General features: G+C 43.5%; 1 protein-coding gene across 2 annotated transcripts in view; it reads right to left on the reverse strand.

Annotated features, from left to right (window-relative positions):
* The window catches only part of galnt7 (UDP-N-acetyl-alpha-D-galactosamine: polypeptide N-acetylgalactosaminyltransferase 7), a 145,258-nt gene that overhangs the window by 80,001 nt on the left and 49,619 nt on the right, over nt 1–15,638 (reverse strand). For both annotated transcript variants that reach the window (XM_063049485.1, XM_063049484.1), the window contains exon 2: nt 11,069–11,520. In XM_063049485.1, coding sequence (XP_062905555.1) covers nt 11,069–11,520 — 452 coding nt within the window. The remainder of the gene's footprint in view (nt 1–11,068; nt 11,521–15,638) is intronic.

Here is a 15,638-nt window from a genome sequence, read left to right on the forward strand (position 1 = left end):
AGAAGAAGAGGGAGTTGTATGAAATGTATAGGAAACGGGGTAAATCAGGTGCTTGAGGAGTATAAGAAGAGCAAGAAAATACTTAAGAAAGAAATCAGGAGGGCAAAAAGAAGACATGAGGTTGCCTTGGCAGTCAAAGTGAAGGATAATCCAAAGAGCTTTTACAAGTATATTAAGAGCAGAAGGATTGTAAGGGATAAAATTGGTCCTCTTGAAGATCAGAGTGGTCGGCTTTGTGCGGAACCAAAGGAAATGGGGGAGATCTTAAATAGGTTTTTTGCGTCTGTATTTACTAAGGAAGCCGGCATGAAATCTATGGAATTGAGAGAATCAAGTAGTGAGACCATGGAAACTGTACAGATTGAAAAGGAGGAGGTGCTTGCTGTCTTGAGGAAAATTAAAGTGGATAAATCCCCGGGACCTGACAGAGTGTTCCCTCGGACCTTGAAGGAGACTAGTGTTGAAATTGCGGGGGCCCTGGCAGAAATATTTAAAATGTCGCTGTCTACGGGTGAAGTGCCGGAGGATTGGAGAGTGGCTAATGTTGTTCCGTTGTTTAAAAAAGGATCGAAAAGTAATCCGGGAAATTATAGGCCGGTGAGTTTAACGTCAGTAGTAGGTAGGTTATTGGAGGGAGTACTAAGAGACAGAATCTACAAGCATTTGGATAGACAGGGGCTTATTAGGGAGAGTCAACATGGCTTTGTGCATGGTAGGTCATGTTTGACCAATCTGTTGGAGTTTTTCGAGGAGGTTACCAGGAAAGTGGATGAAGGGAAGGCAGTGGATATTGTCTACGTGGACTTCAGTAAGGCCTTTGACAAGGTCCCGCATGGGAGGTTAGTTAGGAAAATTCAGTCGCTAGGTATACATGGAGAGGTGGTAAATTGGATTAGACATTGGCTTGATGGAAGAAGCCAGAGAGTGGTGGTAGAGAATTGCTTCTCCGAGTGGAGGCCTGTGACTAGTGGTGTGCCACAGGGATCAGTGCTGGGTCCATTGTTATTTGTCATCTATATCAATGATCTGGATGATAATGTGGTAAATTGTATCAGCAAGTTTGCTGATGATACAAAGATTGGAGGTGTAGTAGACAGTGAGGAAGGTTTTCAGAGCCTGCAGAGGGACTTGGACCAGCTGGAAAAATGGGCTGAAAAGTGGCAGATGGAGTTTAATACTGACAAGTGTGAGGTATTGCACGTTGGAAGGACAAACCAAGGTAGAACATACAGGGTTAATGGTAAGGCACTGAGGAGTGCAGTGGAACAGAGTGATCTGGGAATACAGATACAAAATTCCCTAAAAGTGTCGTCACAGGTAGATAGGGTCGTAAAGAGAGCTTTTGGTACATTGGCCTTTATTAATCAAAGTATTGAGTATAAGAGCTGGAATGTTGTGATGAGGTTGTATAAGGCATTGGTGAGGCCGAACCTGGAGTATTGTGTTCAGTTTTGGTCACCAAATTACAGGAAGGATATAAATAAGGTTGAAAGAGTGCAGAGAAGGTTTACAAGGATGTTGCCGGGACTTGAGAAACTCAGTTACAGAGAAAGGTTGAATAGGTTAGGACTTTATTCCCTGGAGCGTAGAAGAATGAGGGGAGATTTGATAGAGGTATATAAAATTATGATGGGTATAGATAGAGTGAATGCAAGCAGGCTTTTTCCACTGAGGCAAGGGGAGAAAAAAACCAGAGGACATGGGTTAAGGGTGAGGGGGTAAAAGTTTAAAGGGAACATTAGGGGGGGCTTCTTCACACAGAGAGTGGTGGGAGTATGGAATGAGCTGCCAGATGAGGTGGTAAATGCGGGTTCTTTTTTAACATTTAAGAATAAATTGGACAGATACATGGATGGGAGGTGTATGGAGGGATATGGTCCGTCTGCAGGTCAGTGGGACTAGGCAGAAAATGGTTCGGCACAGCCAAGAAGGGCCAAAGAACCTGTTTCTGTGCTGTAGTTTCTATGGTTTCTATGGTGTGGCCACTGGGAGATCCTGCTTTCTCTGGCGGACGGAGCGCAGGTGTTCAGCAAAGCGGTCTCCCAGTCTGCGTCGGGTCTCGGCAATATATAGAAGGCCACATCGGGAGCACCGGACGCAGTATATCACCCCAGCCGACTCACAGGTGAAGTGTTGCCTCACCTGGAAGGGCTGTCTGGGGCCCTGAATGGTGGTAAGGGAGGAAGTGTAAGGGCATGTGTAGCACTTGTTCCGCTTACATGGATAAGTGCCAGGAGGGAGATCAGTGGGGAGGGATGGGGGGGGATGAATGGACAAGGGAGTTGCGTAGGGAGCGATCCCTGCGGAAAGCAGAGAGAGGGGGGAGGGAAAGATGTGCTTAGTTGTGGGATCCCGTTGGAGGTGGCGGAACTTACGGAGAATAATATGTTGGACCTGGAGGCTGGTGGGGTGGTAGGTGAGGACCAGGGGAACCCTATTCCTAGTGGGGTGGCAGGAGGATGGAGTGAGAGCAGATGTGCGTGAAATGGGGGAGATGTGTTTGAGAGCAGAGTTGATAGTGGAGGAAGGGAAGCCCCTTTCTTTAAAAAAGGAGGACATCTCCCTCGTCCTGGAATGAAAAGCCTCATCCTGAGAGCAGATGCGGCAGAGACGGAGGAATTGCGAGAAAGGGATGGCATTTTTGCAAGAGACGGTGAGAAGAGGAATAGTCCAGATAGCTGTGAGAGTCAGTAGGCTTATAGTAGACATCAGTGGATAAGCTGTCTCCAGAGACAGAGACAGAAAGATCTAGAAAGGGGAGGGAGGTGTCGGAAATGGACCAGGTAAACTTGAAGGCAGGGTGAAAGTTGGAGGCAAAGTTAAAAAAGTCAACGAGTTCTGCATGCGTGCAGGAAGCAGCGCCAATGCAGTCGTCGATGTGGCGAAGGAAAAGTGGGGGACAGATACCAGAATAGGCACGGAACATAGATTGTTCCACAAACCCAACAAAAAGGCAGGCATAGCTAGGACCCATACGGGTGCCCATAGCTACACCTTTAGTTTGTAGGAAGTGGGAGGAGCCAAAGGAGAAATTATTAAGAGTAAGGACTAATTCCGCTAGACGGAGCAGAGTGGTGGTAGAGGGGAACTGATTGGGTCTGGAATCCGGAATTAGTCCTTACTCTTAATAATTTCTCCTTTGGCTCCTCCCACTTCCTCCAAACTAAAGGTGTAGCTATGGGCACCCGTATGGGTCCTAGCTATGCCTGCCTTTTTGTTGGCTTTGTGGAACATTCCATGTTCCATGCCTATTCTGGTATCTGTCTCCCACTTTTCCTTCGCTACATCGACGACTGCATTGGTGTTGCTTCCTGCACGCATGCAGAACTCGTTGACTTTATTAACTTTGCCTCCAACTTTCACCCTGCCCTCAAGTTTACCTGGTCCATTTCCGACACCTCCCTCCCCTTTCTAGATCTTTCTGTCGCTGTCTCTGGAGACAGCTTAGCCACTGATGTCTACTATAAGCCTACTGACTCTCTCAGCTGTCTGGACTATTCCTCTTCTCACCCTGTCTCTTGCAAAAACGCCATCCACTTCTCGCAATTCCTCCGTCTCCGCCGCATCTGCTCTCAGGATGAGGCTTTTCATTCTAGGACGAGAGAGATGTCTTCCTTTTTTAAAGAAAGGGGCTTCCCTTCCTCCACTATCAACTCTGCTCTTAAACGCATCTCCTCCATTTCACGTACATCTGCTCTCACTCCATCCTCCCGCCACCCGACTAGGAATAGGGTTCCCCTGGTCCTCACCTACCACCCCACCAGCCTCCGGGTCCAACATATTATTCTCTGCAACTTCCGCCACCTCCAACGGGATCCCACCACTAAGCACATCTTTCCCTCCCCCCCCTCTGCATTCCGCGGGGATCGCTCCCTACACAACTCCCTTGTCCATTCGTCCCCCCCATCCCTCCCCACTGATCTCCCTCCTGGCACTTATCCGTGTAAGCGGAACAAGTGCTACACATGCCCTTACACTTCCTCCCTTACCACCATTCAGGGCCCCAAACAGTCCTTCCAGGTGAGGCAACATTTCACCTGTGAGTCGACTGGGGTGATATACTGTGTCCGGTGCTCCCGATGTGGCCTTTTATATATTGGCGAGACCCGACGCAGACTGGGAGACCGCTTTGCTGAACATCTACGCTCTGTCCGCCAGAGAAAGCAGGATCTCCCAGTGGCCACACATTTTAATTCCACATCTCATTCCCATTCTGACATGTCTATCCACGGCCTCCTCTACTGTAAAGATGAAGCCACACTCAGGTTGGAGGAACAACACCTTATATTCCGTCTGGGTAGCCTCCAACCTGATGGCATGAACATCGACTTCTCTAACTTCCCCTAAGGCCCCACCTCCCCCTCGTACCCCATCCGTTACTTATTTTTATGCACACATTCTTTCTCTCACTCTCCTTTTTCTCCCTCTGTCCCTCTGAATATACCTCTTGCCCATCCTCTGGGTCCCCCCCTTGTCTTTCTTCCCGGACCTCCTGTCCCATGATCCTCTCGTATCCCTTTTGCCTATCACCTGTCCAGCTCTTGGCTCTATCCCTCCCCCTCCTGTCTTCTCCTATCATTTTGGATCTCCCCCTCCCCCTCCAACTTTCAAATCCCTTACTCACTCTTCCTTCAGTTAGTCCTGACGAAGGGTCTCGGCCTGAAACGTCGACTGCACCTCTTCCTACAGAATAGGCACGGAACATAGATTGTTCCACAAACCCAACAAAAAGGCAGGCATAGCTAGGACCCATATGGGTGCCCATAGCTACACCTTTAGTTTGGAGGAAGTGGGAGGAGCCAAAGGAGAAATTATTAAGAGTAAGGACTAATTCCGCTAGACGGAGCAGAGTGGTGGTAGAGGGGAACTGATTGGGTCTGGAGTCCAAAAAGAAGTGGAGAGCTTTGAGACCTTCCTGATGGGGGATGGAAGTATATAGGGACTGGACATCCATGGTGAAAATAAAGTGGTGGGGGCCAGGGAACTTAAAATCATCGAAAAGTTTAAGAGTGCCAATTCATATGAATCTCCCAATTCATATCCAGATCATTAGTTTACAACAGCAAGGATCTCAGTCCCCACTCAATATAGTACATCACCAGAGATTGGCTTCCATGCTTGAGAAATGCCCACAATCATCACCTTCTGCCTCCTGCCGATAAGACAATTTTAAATCCAATTTGCCAAATGACTCCCTTTCCAATGGACTTGTCTCCTTGTGTGGGATTATAAAAGGCCTTACTGAAGTCACTGTAGACTACAGTGACCATGACCTGGCAGCCATCAATCCCAGGGGATCATGGGTTTGCGCCTCTGGTGGACTGTGTCCTCTCCAGGACGCAAGACTGGGCAGGAAGATTTGAAGAACTGGCTGTTGCCCATGCAGCGAGTTCTCCCCTCCCACCTAGTCTAAGGGAAGGGCAAGCGCCGATACAGCTTTCCAACAGTGTTGTCAGGGGTTGCCAGAGTAAAGTTGTAAACAACATCAAACCACCTTCGGGATCCCGGCTCTGGATTTCGTCCTCTGGGTTTACTCCCGAAGCCTTACCCACGGGTGGGTATAGCCACAAGGCAGCTTTGGTTTAAAATCAGAGTTTTCCTTCTGCTGGGCGGGCTGCCATCCAAGGCTGACGAGCCCCACCTGCCCGACCATGACCGAGTTATTTATTAACATACTAATTACCTTTTTGAAAAATTCAATCCAATTAGTCAAACAGGATCTTCCATGGTCACTATCTTTGTATTAATCCCCCTCCTCTTTCAATTGGAGCTTAACCGTGTCCCTCAGAACTTCTAACAAACTTCTCCAGGAGTAATGTTGAAAGTGCCATTATTGATTGCAGCATTGTTTTACAGCAATATGAATATGTAGGACCACAAAAAGCTACAGAGAGTGGACTCAGTTCAATATATTACAGGCATATCCCTCTCCACCATCAGTTGTATCTACAGGAGATGTTGTTTTAAGAAGGCAATATCCTTTAAAGATTTTCACCATCCAAGCCATATCATCCTCTCGCAGCTACCACTGGGCAGGAAGTACAGAAGCCTGAAGTTCCACATCACCAGATTAAAAAACAATAGCTACTTCCCTTCAACCATTCAGTTCCTGGAACCAAGCAGCACAACCCCAATCACTGCAGTTTAGCAACACTATGACCACTTTGAATGGAAATTAGACTTAAATTATTTGTTCTTTCTTGTAAAGACTGAGCTTTTCATTGCACTTGCGCACATGACAGATTTTGAACTTTCTCTACATCCTGGGCCAAATAACTTGACTTATCCTTGCTTTTCAAAGCCACTAACATGTTGAAGGAAGCTCTGGACACCACTGGAGATGATAGACCTTCATTGCTACCCTAAACACCAGCAGCATAATGGGCAGGAAGGTAAAGCAGGTATCCCTGCTTACAGAAAAAAAACAATAGAATTTTACAATAAACTATATACAAACAAAGACAAGCACCAATGGCAAAAAGAGGCAAACTGTGTAAACAAATACTGAGAACTTGAAAGTGAGTCTGTAGGTCATAGAAAGTAAAAGGGACTATGTTTGCCATCCTCTATTATCTAGAACCTCTTCTGCACGCAGCAAACATTTAAAAGCTTCTGTCAATCTCTTGTTCGGAACATATTACAGCAGGACTCAAGAATTTCTTCACAATTAATCCTGCTAAGACATCTCGTCCTTCGTTCTCTTCATAGGTAATTTGTTCTTGAATTATCTCTGAATTTTTCAACAACACAGTGCCTATAAAAAGTACTCACCCCCCCCCTTAGTTTTCATGTTTTATTGTTTTACAACATTTAATCATAGTGGATTTAATTTAGCTTTTTTGACACTAATCAAAAAAACTTTTGTTTCAAAATGAAAGATCTCTACAAATTGATTTCAATTAATTACAAATGTAAAACAAAATAATTGATTGCATAAGTATTCACCCTCTTCAAGTCAGTATTTAGTAGATGCACCTTTGGCAGCAGTTACAGCCTTGAGTGTGTGGATAGACCTCCATCAGCTTTGCACATCTGGACACTGAAAATTTTCCCCATTCTTCTTTACAAAACTGCTCAATCTCTGTCAGATTGCATGGGGATCATGCATGAACAGCCCTTTTCAAAGTCCAGCCACAAATTCTCAATTGAATTGAGGTCTGGACTCTGACTTGGCCATTCCAGGACATTAACATTGCTTTTTTAAGCCATTCCTATGTAGCTTTGGCTTTATGTTTGGGGTCATTGTCTTGCTGGAAAACAAATCTTCCCCCAAGTCGCAGTTCTTTTGCAGACTATAGCAGTTTTTCTCCAGGATTTACATGTATTTTGCGGCATTCATTTTACCCTCCACCTTCACAAGCCTTCAAGGGAAGGCGAAACATCCCACAGCAATGTACATCTACCACCATCTTCACGGTATAGATGCTGTGTTTTTGATGATGTTCAACTTACACCAAACAGTGTTTAGTCTGATGGCCAAAAAGCTGGATTCTGGTTTCATCAGACCATAGAATCTTCTTCCAGCTAAATTCAGAGTCTCCCAAATGCCTTCTGGCAAACTCTAGCCCTGACGAAGGGTCTCAGCCCGAAACGTCGACTGTACAGCTTCCTAGAGATGCTGCCTGGTCTGCTGCGCTCACCAGCAACTTTTATGTGTGTTGCTGAGATTTCATGTGGGTTTTTAAATCACAATAGCTTCCTCTTTGCCACTCTCCGATAAAGCTGACCCTATTGAAACACCCAGACAACAGTTGCTGTATGCACAGTCTCTCCCATCTCAGCCATTGAAGCTTGTACCTCCCCCAGAGTTGCCAAGGTCTCTCTCACTAGTCCCCTTCCTGCATGGACACTCAAGCTGATTTACAGCTGTGCCATATTCTTTCTATTTCTTGATGGTTGACTTAACTGTCCTCCGGATACTCAGTGATTTAGAGGTTTTCTTGTATCCATCTCCTGTAGAGTTGCCTGCAGTATTCTTTTGTCTTCATGGTGTTGTTTTTGCCAGGATACTGACTCACCAGCAGTTGGACCTTCCAGATACAGGCATATTTTTACTACAATCAATTGAAAACACCTTGACTGCACACAGGTCTCCAAAAACCGATTGCCGTTTAACTAATTATGTCGCTTCTAAAAACCAATTGGCTGCACAAGTGATGATTTGGTGTGTCACATTAAAGGAGGGTGAATACTTATAAAACAAAATAATTGATCACATATTTGTAATTAACTTTGATCACTTTAACACAAAAAGAGTATTCTTCTATCGATTGGGGTCAAAAAAGCCAAATTAAATCCACGGATACAATGTTGTAAAACAATAAAACATGAAAACTGCCAAGGAGGTGGGGGAGGGTGAATACTTTTTATAGGCACTGTAACAGCCTTCTTCATAGCAAATACATTTGAAAAACATTCAACAAGACTTCCAGCTTCATGCACAGATTATCCTACACTTTAACTGCCTTTAATGTACTTTTAAATGGTTGCATTTTCTTTAGTCCTGCCTACTGATGTTAATTCATGCCTCTCTCTCTCCCCTGGGTAAGAACAATAGACTTCATTCTTTAAAGAATTTTAGAGGGGCACATGTGTGTGTTTTAATATGACAAATGGATAAAGTAACTTTAAAAAAATTCTCCCACACTAGAAAATCTGCAGATGCTGGAAATCCAAAGCCATACAAACTAAACACTAGAGGAACTCAGCAGGGTGGGTAGCATCTATGGAAAAGAGTAAGCAGTTGACATTTCAGGCTGAGATCCTTCTTCAGGACTGGAAAGAAAGAGAAGTCAGAGTAAGAAGGCGGGGCGAGGGGAGAAGTGGTACAAGGTGCTAAGTGATACGTGGAACTAGGAGGAAGAAGGGGGTGAAATAAAGAGCTGGGCATTTGACTGGTTAAAAAAAATTCCTCCAGCTATTGTGCATCTGAGTAATTGTGTCTGAATCATCAGTTCTGATGTATTAACTTTTCACCTGGTAACATATTTACAATGCTACCACTCCCTGTTAAGCAGGATGTGTTTGCTTTGTCCTTCGAACAAGTTTGATAACAAATCATTCTCAATTTTCATCTTTTGTACTGCCAGAACAAACTATGGTGCATATTAGCGGGAAAGATATCTATGCTTTAGTTGCTTTTTTAAAAAATCAGTTGTGCGTATCTCGTGACAAGAGGTGACCATTACTGCCACACCATTTTCTACCAAAGTTCAAAGCACAAAGTACATATACACTCAGTGGCCATTTTATTAGATACCTCCTTTACTTAATCTTAATGGCTCCGTCTGTCTAAGTAGACAATGGATGTGCCCGGTTTAGGACTCAATTGGGTGTGGAACAGCGTCGGCTGTGGCTGAATAAGCTGATTCTTGAGCGGCAGTCCTTGGCACAGCTGCCGCACACGAAGGCTGATGGCTGTGGCTGGGTAGTCACTGCCACAGCTTTCCTTCTCTCTCTTCTGTCCGACCACAGTCCAGTTCGTTTTTCCTCTGCACTGGTAATGCCTGTATGCACAGCCTGTCGCCAGGTGCAGCGATTTGCAGCTGTCCACCCTGATATCAGCAGGCTTCAGGTCACGTTTACAAACGTCCCTGTAACACGGCAGTGGGCGCCCTATGGGCCGGGATCCTGCGGCGAGTTCTCCGTATAGGGTGTCCTTGGGGATGCGGCCATCCTGCATGCGGCGGTCGTGGCCAAGCCAGTGCAGTCGTTGCTGTGTGAGAAGGAAATAAGTGCTTGGAATGCTGGCCTGGTCCAGGACATCCTTGTTTGGCACGCGGTTTTTCCAGGAAATATCCAGGACCCAATACAAGCACCGTAGGTGGAAGCTGTTGAGGCGCTGCTCCTGGTGCGCGTAGGTCACCCTAATCAAGAGGCCAATAAATGTTTGTGGTCTTTGCTGCTGTGCCCATCCACTTTAAGGTTCAATGTGTTGTGTGTTCAGAGATTCTCTTCTGCATACCACTGTTGTAACACGAGGTTATTTCAATTACTGTTACCTTCCTGGCAGCCTGAACTAGTCATGCCTTTCTTACCTGACCTCTCTCATTAAAAGGCATTTACATCCACAGAACTGCCACTCACTGGATGTCTTTTGTTTCTCGCACCATTCTTTGTAAACTAAAGAGACTGTTGTGCATGAAAATCCCAGCAGAGAGCAGTTTCTAAGATATTCAAATCACCCCGTCTGGTACCAACATGGTCAAAGTCACTTAGGTCACATTTCTTTCCCATTCTGGTGTTTGGTCTGTATAACAACTGAACCTCTTGACTATGCCTGCATGCTTTTTACGCATTGAGTTGCTGCCACATCATCAGCTGATTAGATAGCTGCATTAATGACCAGGTGTACAGGTGCACCAAATAAAGTGTCCACAGAGTATACATCAGCATATGTTACCCAAAGGTTCATTTTCTTGTGGGCATTCACAGAAAATACAAAGAAACACAAGCGAATCAATGAAAAACTACAAAGATGGACAACAACCAATGTGAAAAAACAACAGAGTTTGCAAATAGAAAAAACCACAATGAAGATAAATAAGTAATATATAATACTGAGAAGATGAGTTGTAGAGTCCTTGAAATTGAGTTCATAGGATGCGTGGGATCAGTGTTGGGGTGAGTGAAGTTAGCCAGTCTGGTTCAGGAGCCGGACTGAGGGGTAATAACTGTTCCTGAACTTGGTGGTGTGGGACCCAAGGCTCCTATACCTCATTGCTGATGGCAGTAGTGAGAAGAGAGAATGGCCTGGATAGTGGCGGTAGAAACATAATCCTTGATAATGGATATTGCTTTCCCAGGACAGCGCAGGAAATAGGATCAGACATAGGCTACTAGTGAGGTGAAGAATCAAAATGTAGATTTTTTTTTAAAAAGACAGGGTTAAGATGGCAAATTTGAAGGGGCAGGGCAATATTTGAAGAGAGGGAATAGTAGTAACAAATATGAAATGCAAGAAATCTTGGGTGAAAGAAAAACGCAGCAGGAATGTGATTGTAGTAGAAAGACCTGCAATTCAATGTATTAGCCGAATAATGCAATTTAACATTCACTTCACACTTACTCTTCATGTCTCAGATCATTGATCGATCGATCCAGCGATATCTGATCACTGGCCACCATGTTGAAGCCGAACTCCTTGATAGATGCCTGCACGGCATCTTTATATTCAGGACCCAACACTAAGGGCTTTGCTTCTTCTCCAGGGCCATTCATTAAACCTGGCGGTTCTGGCCGTTTGGCCTCAAAGTTTCCTAGGACACCATTTCTCAACACTGGATCGGGGTAAGCAAACTTCTGTGGTTTGAATGTAACGTACTGTTGCTGTATTGCATTCTGTTGGTTATTGTCAGCAGCACGTTGGTGTCGTGCATTTTTATTTTTCAATCGAATAGATTCTAGGTCCACTTCTACTCCTTCAACTTGAGGCCAAGGAACAACTGGCTGAAATCTGTTATTCAAAACAGGTCCATTATCAGGTATATTTGGCAGATGCTTGTTGCCATCTCTTCCTGGCTAAAAAGGGAAACAGATAACAAAAGTGAGTAATCGGAATTTTCTAAAAAGTAATATGAACAATGGTGTTGTAACCTTATGCAGTGCCCCACTTGGCCTTTGAACCTGAGCTAACTGATTTCAGAGCCATTTCTATTTGCTTATCAGCTAGTTTTTCTTCTTTTCTGAATTTTTCAGTCCAGAAGCTTAAGTCCATCTCTTAACAATACTGAAGATATAACCGAATGGAAGCACTAACGTGATGAGAAAGCACTGATTTAACTTGTACATACTGTAAAGAGTATGCCAACAACATTCAGCGATGCATTTCCACGTTTTTTATTTATTTATTGAGATACAGCATGGAATAGGCCCTTCTGGCCCTCTGAGCCACACTACCCAGCAATCCCCCCACCCCGCCCAAAAGATTTAATCCTAGCCTAGTCATGCGGTAATTTACAATGGACAATTAACCTACCAACCAGTAGGTTTTTGGACAGTGGAAAGAAACTGGAGGAACCGGAGAAATCCCAAGTAGTCACAGGGAGAACGTACAAACTCCTTAAAGGCAGCAGTGGGAATTACTTCCCGTTGCTGATATCGTAAAACGTTGTACACTACCATGCTGCCCCATGATCTGCCAAGACAAACTTTGGAAATCCTGATGGAGGGATGAAAGCCCTAAGGATTTCATTAACTCTTTTTGTTTAACATAAGTACAATGGAACTGAGTTTCAGAGATAAAGTTGGATGCAAAGTTATGAATACAATAAAATCTCCGGTAATCTGGCACGCTTGTGATTTTGATGATGCCAGATTGTCCAAAGCACCAATCAGTCACAAAGCTTCCTAGAATTATAGTCGCAAATGGGACAGCATGTTGCCAAAACATTAAACATTACCAAAGGAAATAACTTGTAAAATGTGTAGCTGGAGTGGTTGATCGTTGGGTTGAGTTGTTCTCCGATCTTGGCAGCCATTTGCAAACGTTTTGTCAACATATTGAGAGATTTGAGGATCAGAGAACATCACAACCCAACCATTACCAAAGCAGTGGGAGAATAACTGCATGTAGACTTAGCTACACACAGTGCTGATAAAAAGTATTCATCTCCCCTTGGAAGTTTTCAGCTTTTTTTGTTTTACAACATTGAATAAAAGTGGACTTTGGGGGGGCGGAGCAAAGTTATGCTGGCACTAAGCTGCGACTCCTTTACTTGCATCTTCAGAAACGAACTATTTCTGTCTTTGATATCTCTTTTTGTTCCCCCTTTTCAATGTTTTTTTTTGAAGATCCTGACCTGGAGTTACACCCTGGCTTCAGCTCTTTGGGGGAATGGGACCCACCTTCAGGGCTTCACGACTGGCCGCTTTTTGATATCCCAAGGACCTGGCACCCTGAAGACTAGTGCACCTTCAGGGTGCCAGGTTTTTGTGGTTCTGGAGACAGGCCGATTCTAGAGCAGTGCCCTTGACTGAGGCGCCGTGGAAGAACATGGAACATCAGGAGCCGTGGGTTAGCTGCCGTGGACTGTGTGTCCAGAGAGCTGTGCCTTTCTGAGGCTGACTCTCTGGGTGCAGAGCTCGGAAAAAGCGATGCAACAGACTTTTAACATCACAAGTCAGTGAGTTGTTTGTTATGTCTCCCCACTCACTGTAAAACAGCGACACCCCTTTTTCAGGGGAGGGAGGGAGGGGGTAGTGACATGTTGAATTACCAGATGAACAAGTAGTCTTTGGGATACTGCAAGTCTGTGTCTTTGTGCAGCAAAGCATCAATCTCAGTGGAGGGCATGGATGCTTTTATTGCTGCTGGGGGTGGGGGGGGGGTCATTGCCTTGCTGCTGCTTGTGCTAGGGAGGGGGGAGCTTGGGTTCTAATGTCTGTCATTCATTCTTTGAGACACTCCTGTTTTCGTGGATGTTTGCAAAGAAAAAAGAATTTCAGGATGTATATTGTATACATTTCTCTGAAGTTAAATGTACCTATTGAAACCTATTGATTTAATTCGTCTTTTTTGACACTGATCAACAGAAAAGCTTTTTCGTGTCAAAGTAAAAACAGGCACATCTCTGCAAAGTGATCTAAATTACAAATATAAAACACAAAGTAAATGATTGTTTAAATATTCACTTTCTCTTATATGACGACCAAATCATCACTGGTTTTGGAAGTCACATAATTAGTTAAATGGAGATCTGTTTTTGGAGACCTGTGTGCAGTCAAGGTGTTTCAATTGATTGCAGTAAAAATACACTGGTATTGGGAAGGTTCAACTGTTGGTGAGTCAGTATCCTGGCAAAAACTACACCATGAAGACAAAAGATCCCTCTAAGTCACACTGCAAAATGGTTATTGAAAAGCACAAGTCAGGAGATGGATAAGAAAATTTCTAAAATCACTGAATATATAGAGATCTGTTTTCAAATTAACACGAAAGAGTCTTTTTCTGTTAATTAGCGTTAAAAAAGCCAAATTAAATCCATTGTGATTCAATGTTGTGAAATTATAAAACATGAAAACTTTCAAAGGGGGATGTGAATACTTCTTATAGGCACAGCAAATAGCATGTTAATGAATTTTAAGGTGGCATATTTATAACATTTAAAAATATTTTTGCAATTGGGTACAATTAGAAAAAAATCATGACAATTCTATATAGGATACAAAAAAATGGACACAAATGAGTTAGCTAGAACGTATTCTTTGCTTTGATGTAGCAGGATTCCAACCAACATCTAGAACATTTCGGCAGTAGCTGGCAAATTCATCCCACCAGTCTCCCAAATGCTTGACTGCACACACAAACTGCACATAAACAGGTGTCTATACGCTGGGAAAGACCTATACTAGATCAGTAAACAATCCTCTACAGCCCTATACAATCAAGAGAAAAGGAAGTATGCAGATTTGTACAAAGTAGGGATACCGAGTTTGACATTGTTTAAAAAAAAGGGATAGACTGACTGCTAGAATTCTGCTTCTTGACTTGTTATACAGGCCTACTACAGCTTTATAACATTTATCACCACTTTCCCAAGAATATAAACTGCTTTAGTGCGGGTGATGTGTACTCTTAAAACAATACATCAAAACAAAGACACCTCAACTGGCATAAACAAACTCAAAGCGGCATTGAATTACAGTACCCAACCAGACATTGTGATTGACTTTCACAGAAAGACCATTCACCCACATTAAACAACAGAGTAGGTCACTAGCATTTGAAACCTTGTCTTTTAAAAGAATATTATTAGCCTGAGAAAGTCTTGGACTAAATTTGTTAATAGCAGCTTTATTATTAAGAATGGTAAAACAACATTTATAATGCATGGAATGCAAATTACTTCCTACATATCAGACATATTCATTCCTCATCTTTTCAATCAATATTTGCTTACACTTAAAATTCTGGAACACAAATAAAAATACAAAACTCTAGAGAAAGTATCTGGGTGCCTCATAGCATAGCACAAATTTGCCTCTGAATTTGTAGATTGCAAATTTAAATCCCAGAGACCAGATTACATAATGGGAGTTTGCAACAGAGAGATGTGACATTAGATGCCGACTCAAGAGCCTTCTTTCAGGTAGATGTGATAGGTCCAGAGCTCGTGTGAGAAGTTATCCAAAAATCCAGATCAACATTTAACCTTTAAGCAACTTGCCAAAAGAGATTATTGAGACTTTTCTTTCAGTGCAAGATTTCGTGGAAAGCATATGCTGCGAATGGTCCCATCAGTGATCAAACTTCAAAACTGCAGCATCAGAATCAGGTTCGGTGGGGAGTGTCATTGCTTTTTTGCCTGTTGGGGGGGTGGGGTCATTGCTTTGCTGGTGGTTATGCATGGGGGGGGAGTTAAGGGGGCTTTTGGAGTTCTAACATTTAACTGTCATTCATTCTTCAGGCCACTCCCATTTTTGTGGATGTTTGTGAGGAAAAAGAATTTCAGGATGTATATTGTATACATTTCTCTGACATTAAAAATACCTATTGAAACATACCCATTGAGGTTTAATATCACTGGCATATCTCGTGAAGTTTGCTGTTATGCGGCTGAAGTACATTAGAATAAATGAACTATATAGTCATAATTTATATACAAATTAAATAAGTACTGCAAAAAGAGAGCGAAAGT

The sequence above is a fragment of the Mobula hypostoma genome, chromosome 5 (assembly GCF_963921235.1).
Source record: "Mobula hypostoma chromosome 5, sMobHyp1.1, whole genome shotgun sequence".
NCBI classification, from domain to species: domain Eukaryota; kingdom Metazoa; phylum Chordata; class Chondrichthyes; order Myliobatiformes; family Myliobatidae; genus Mobula; species Mobula hypostoma.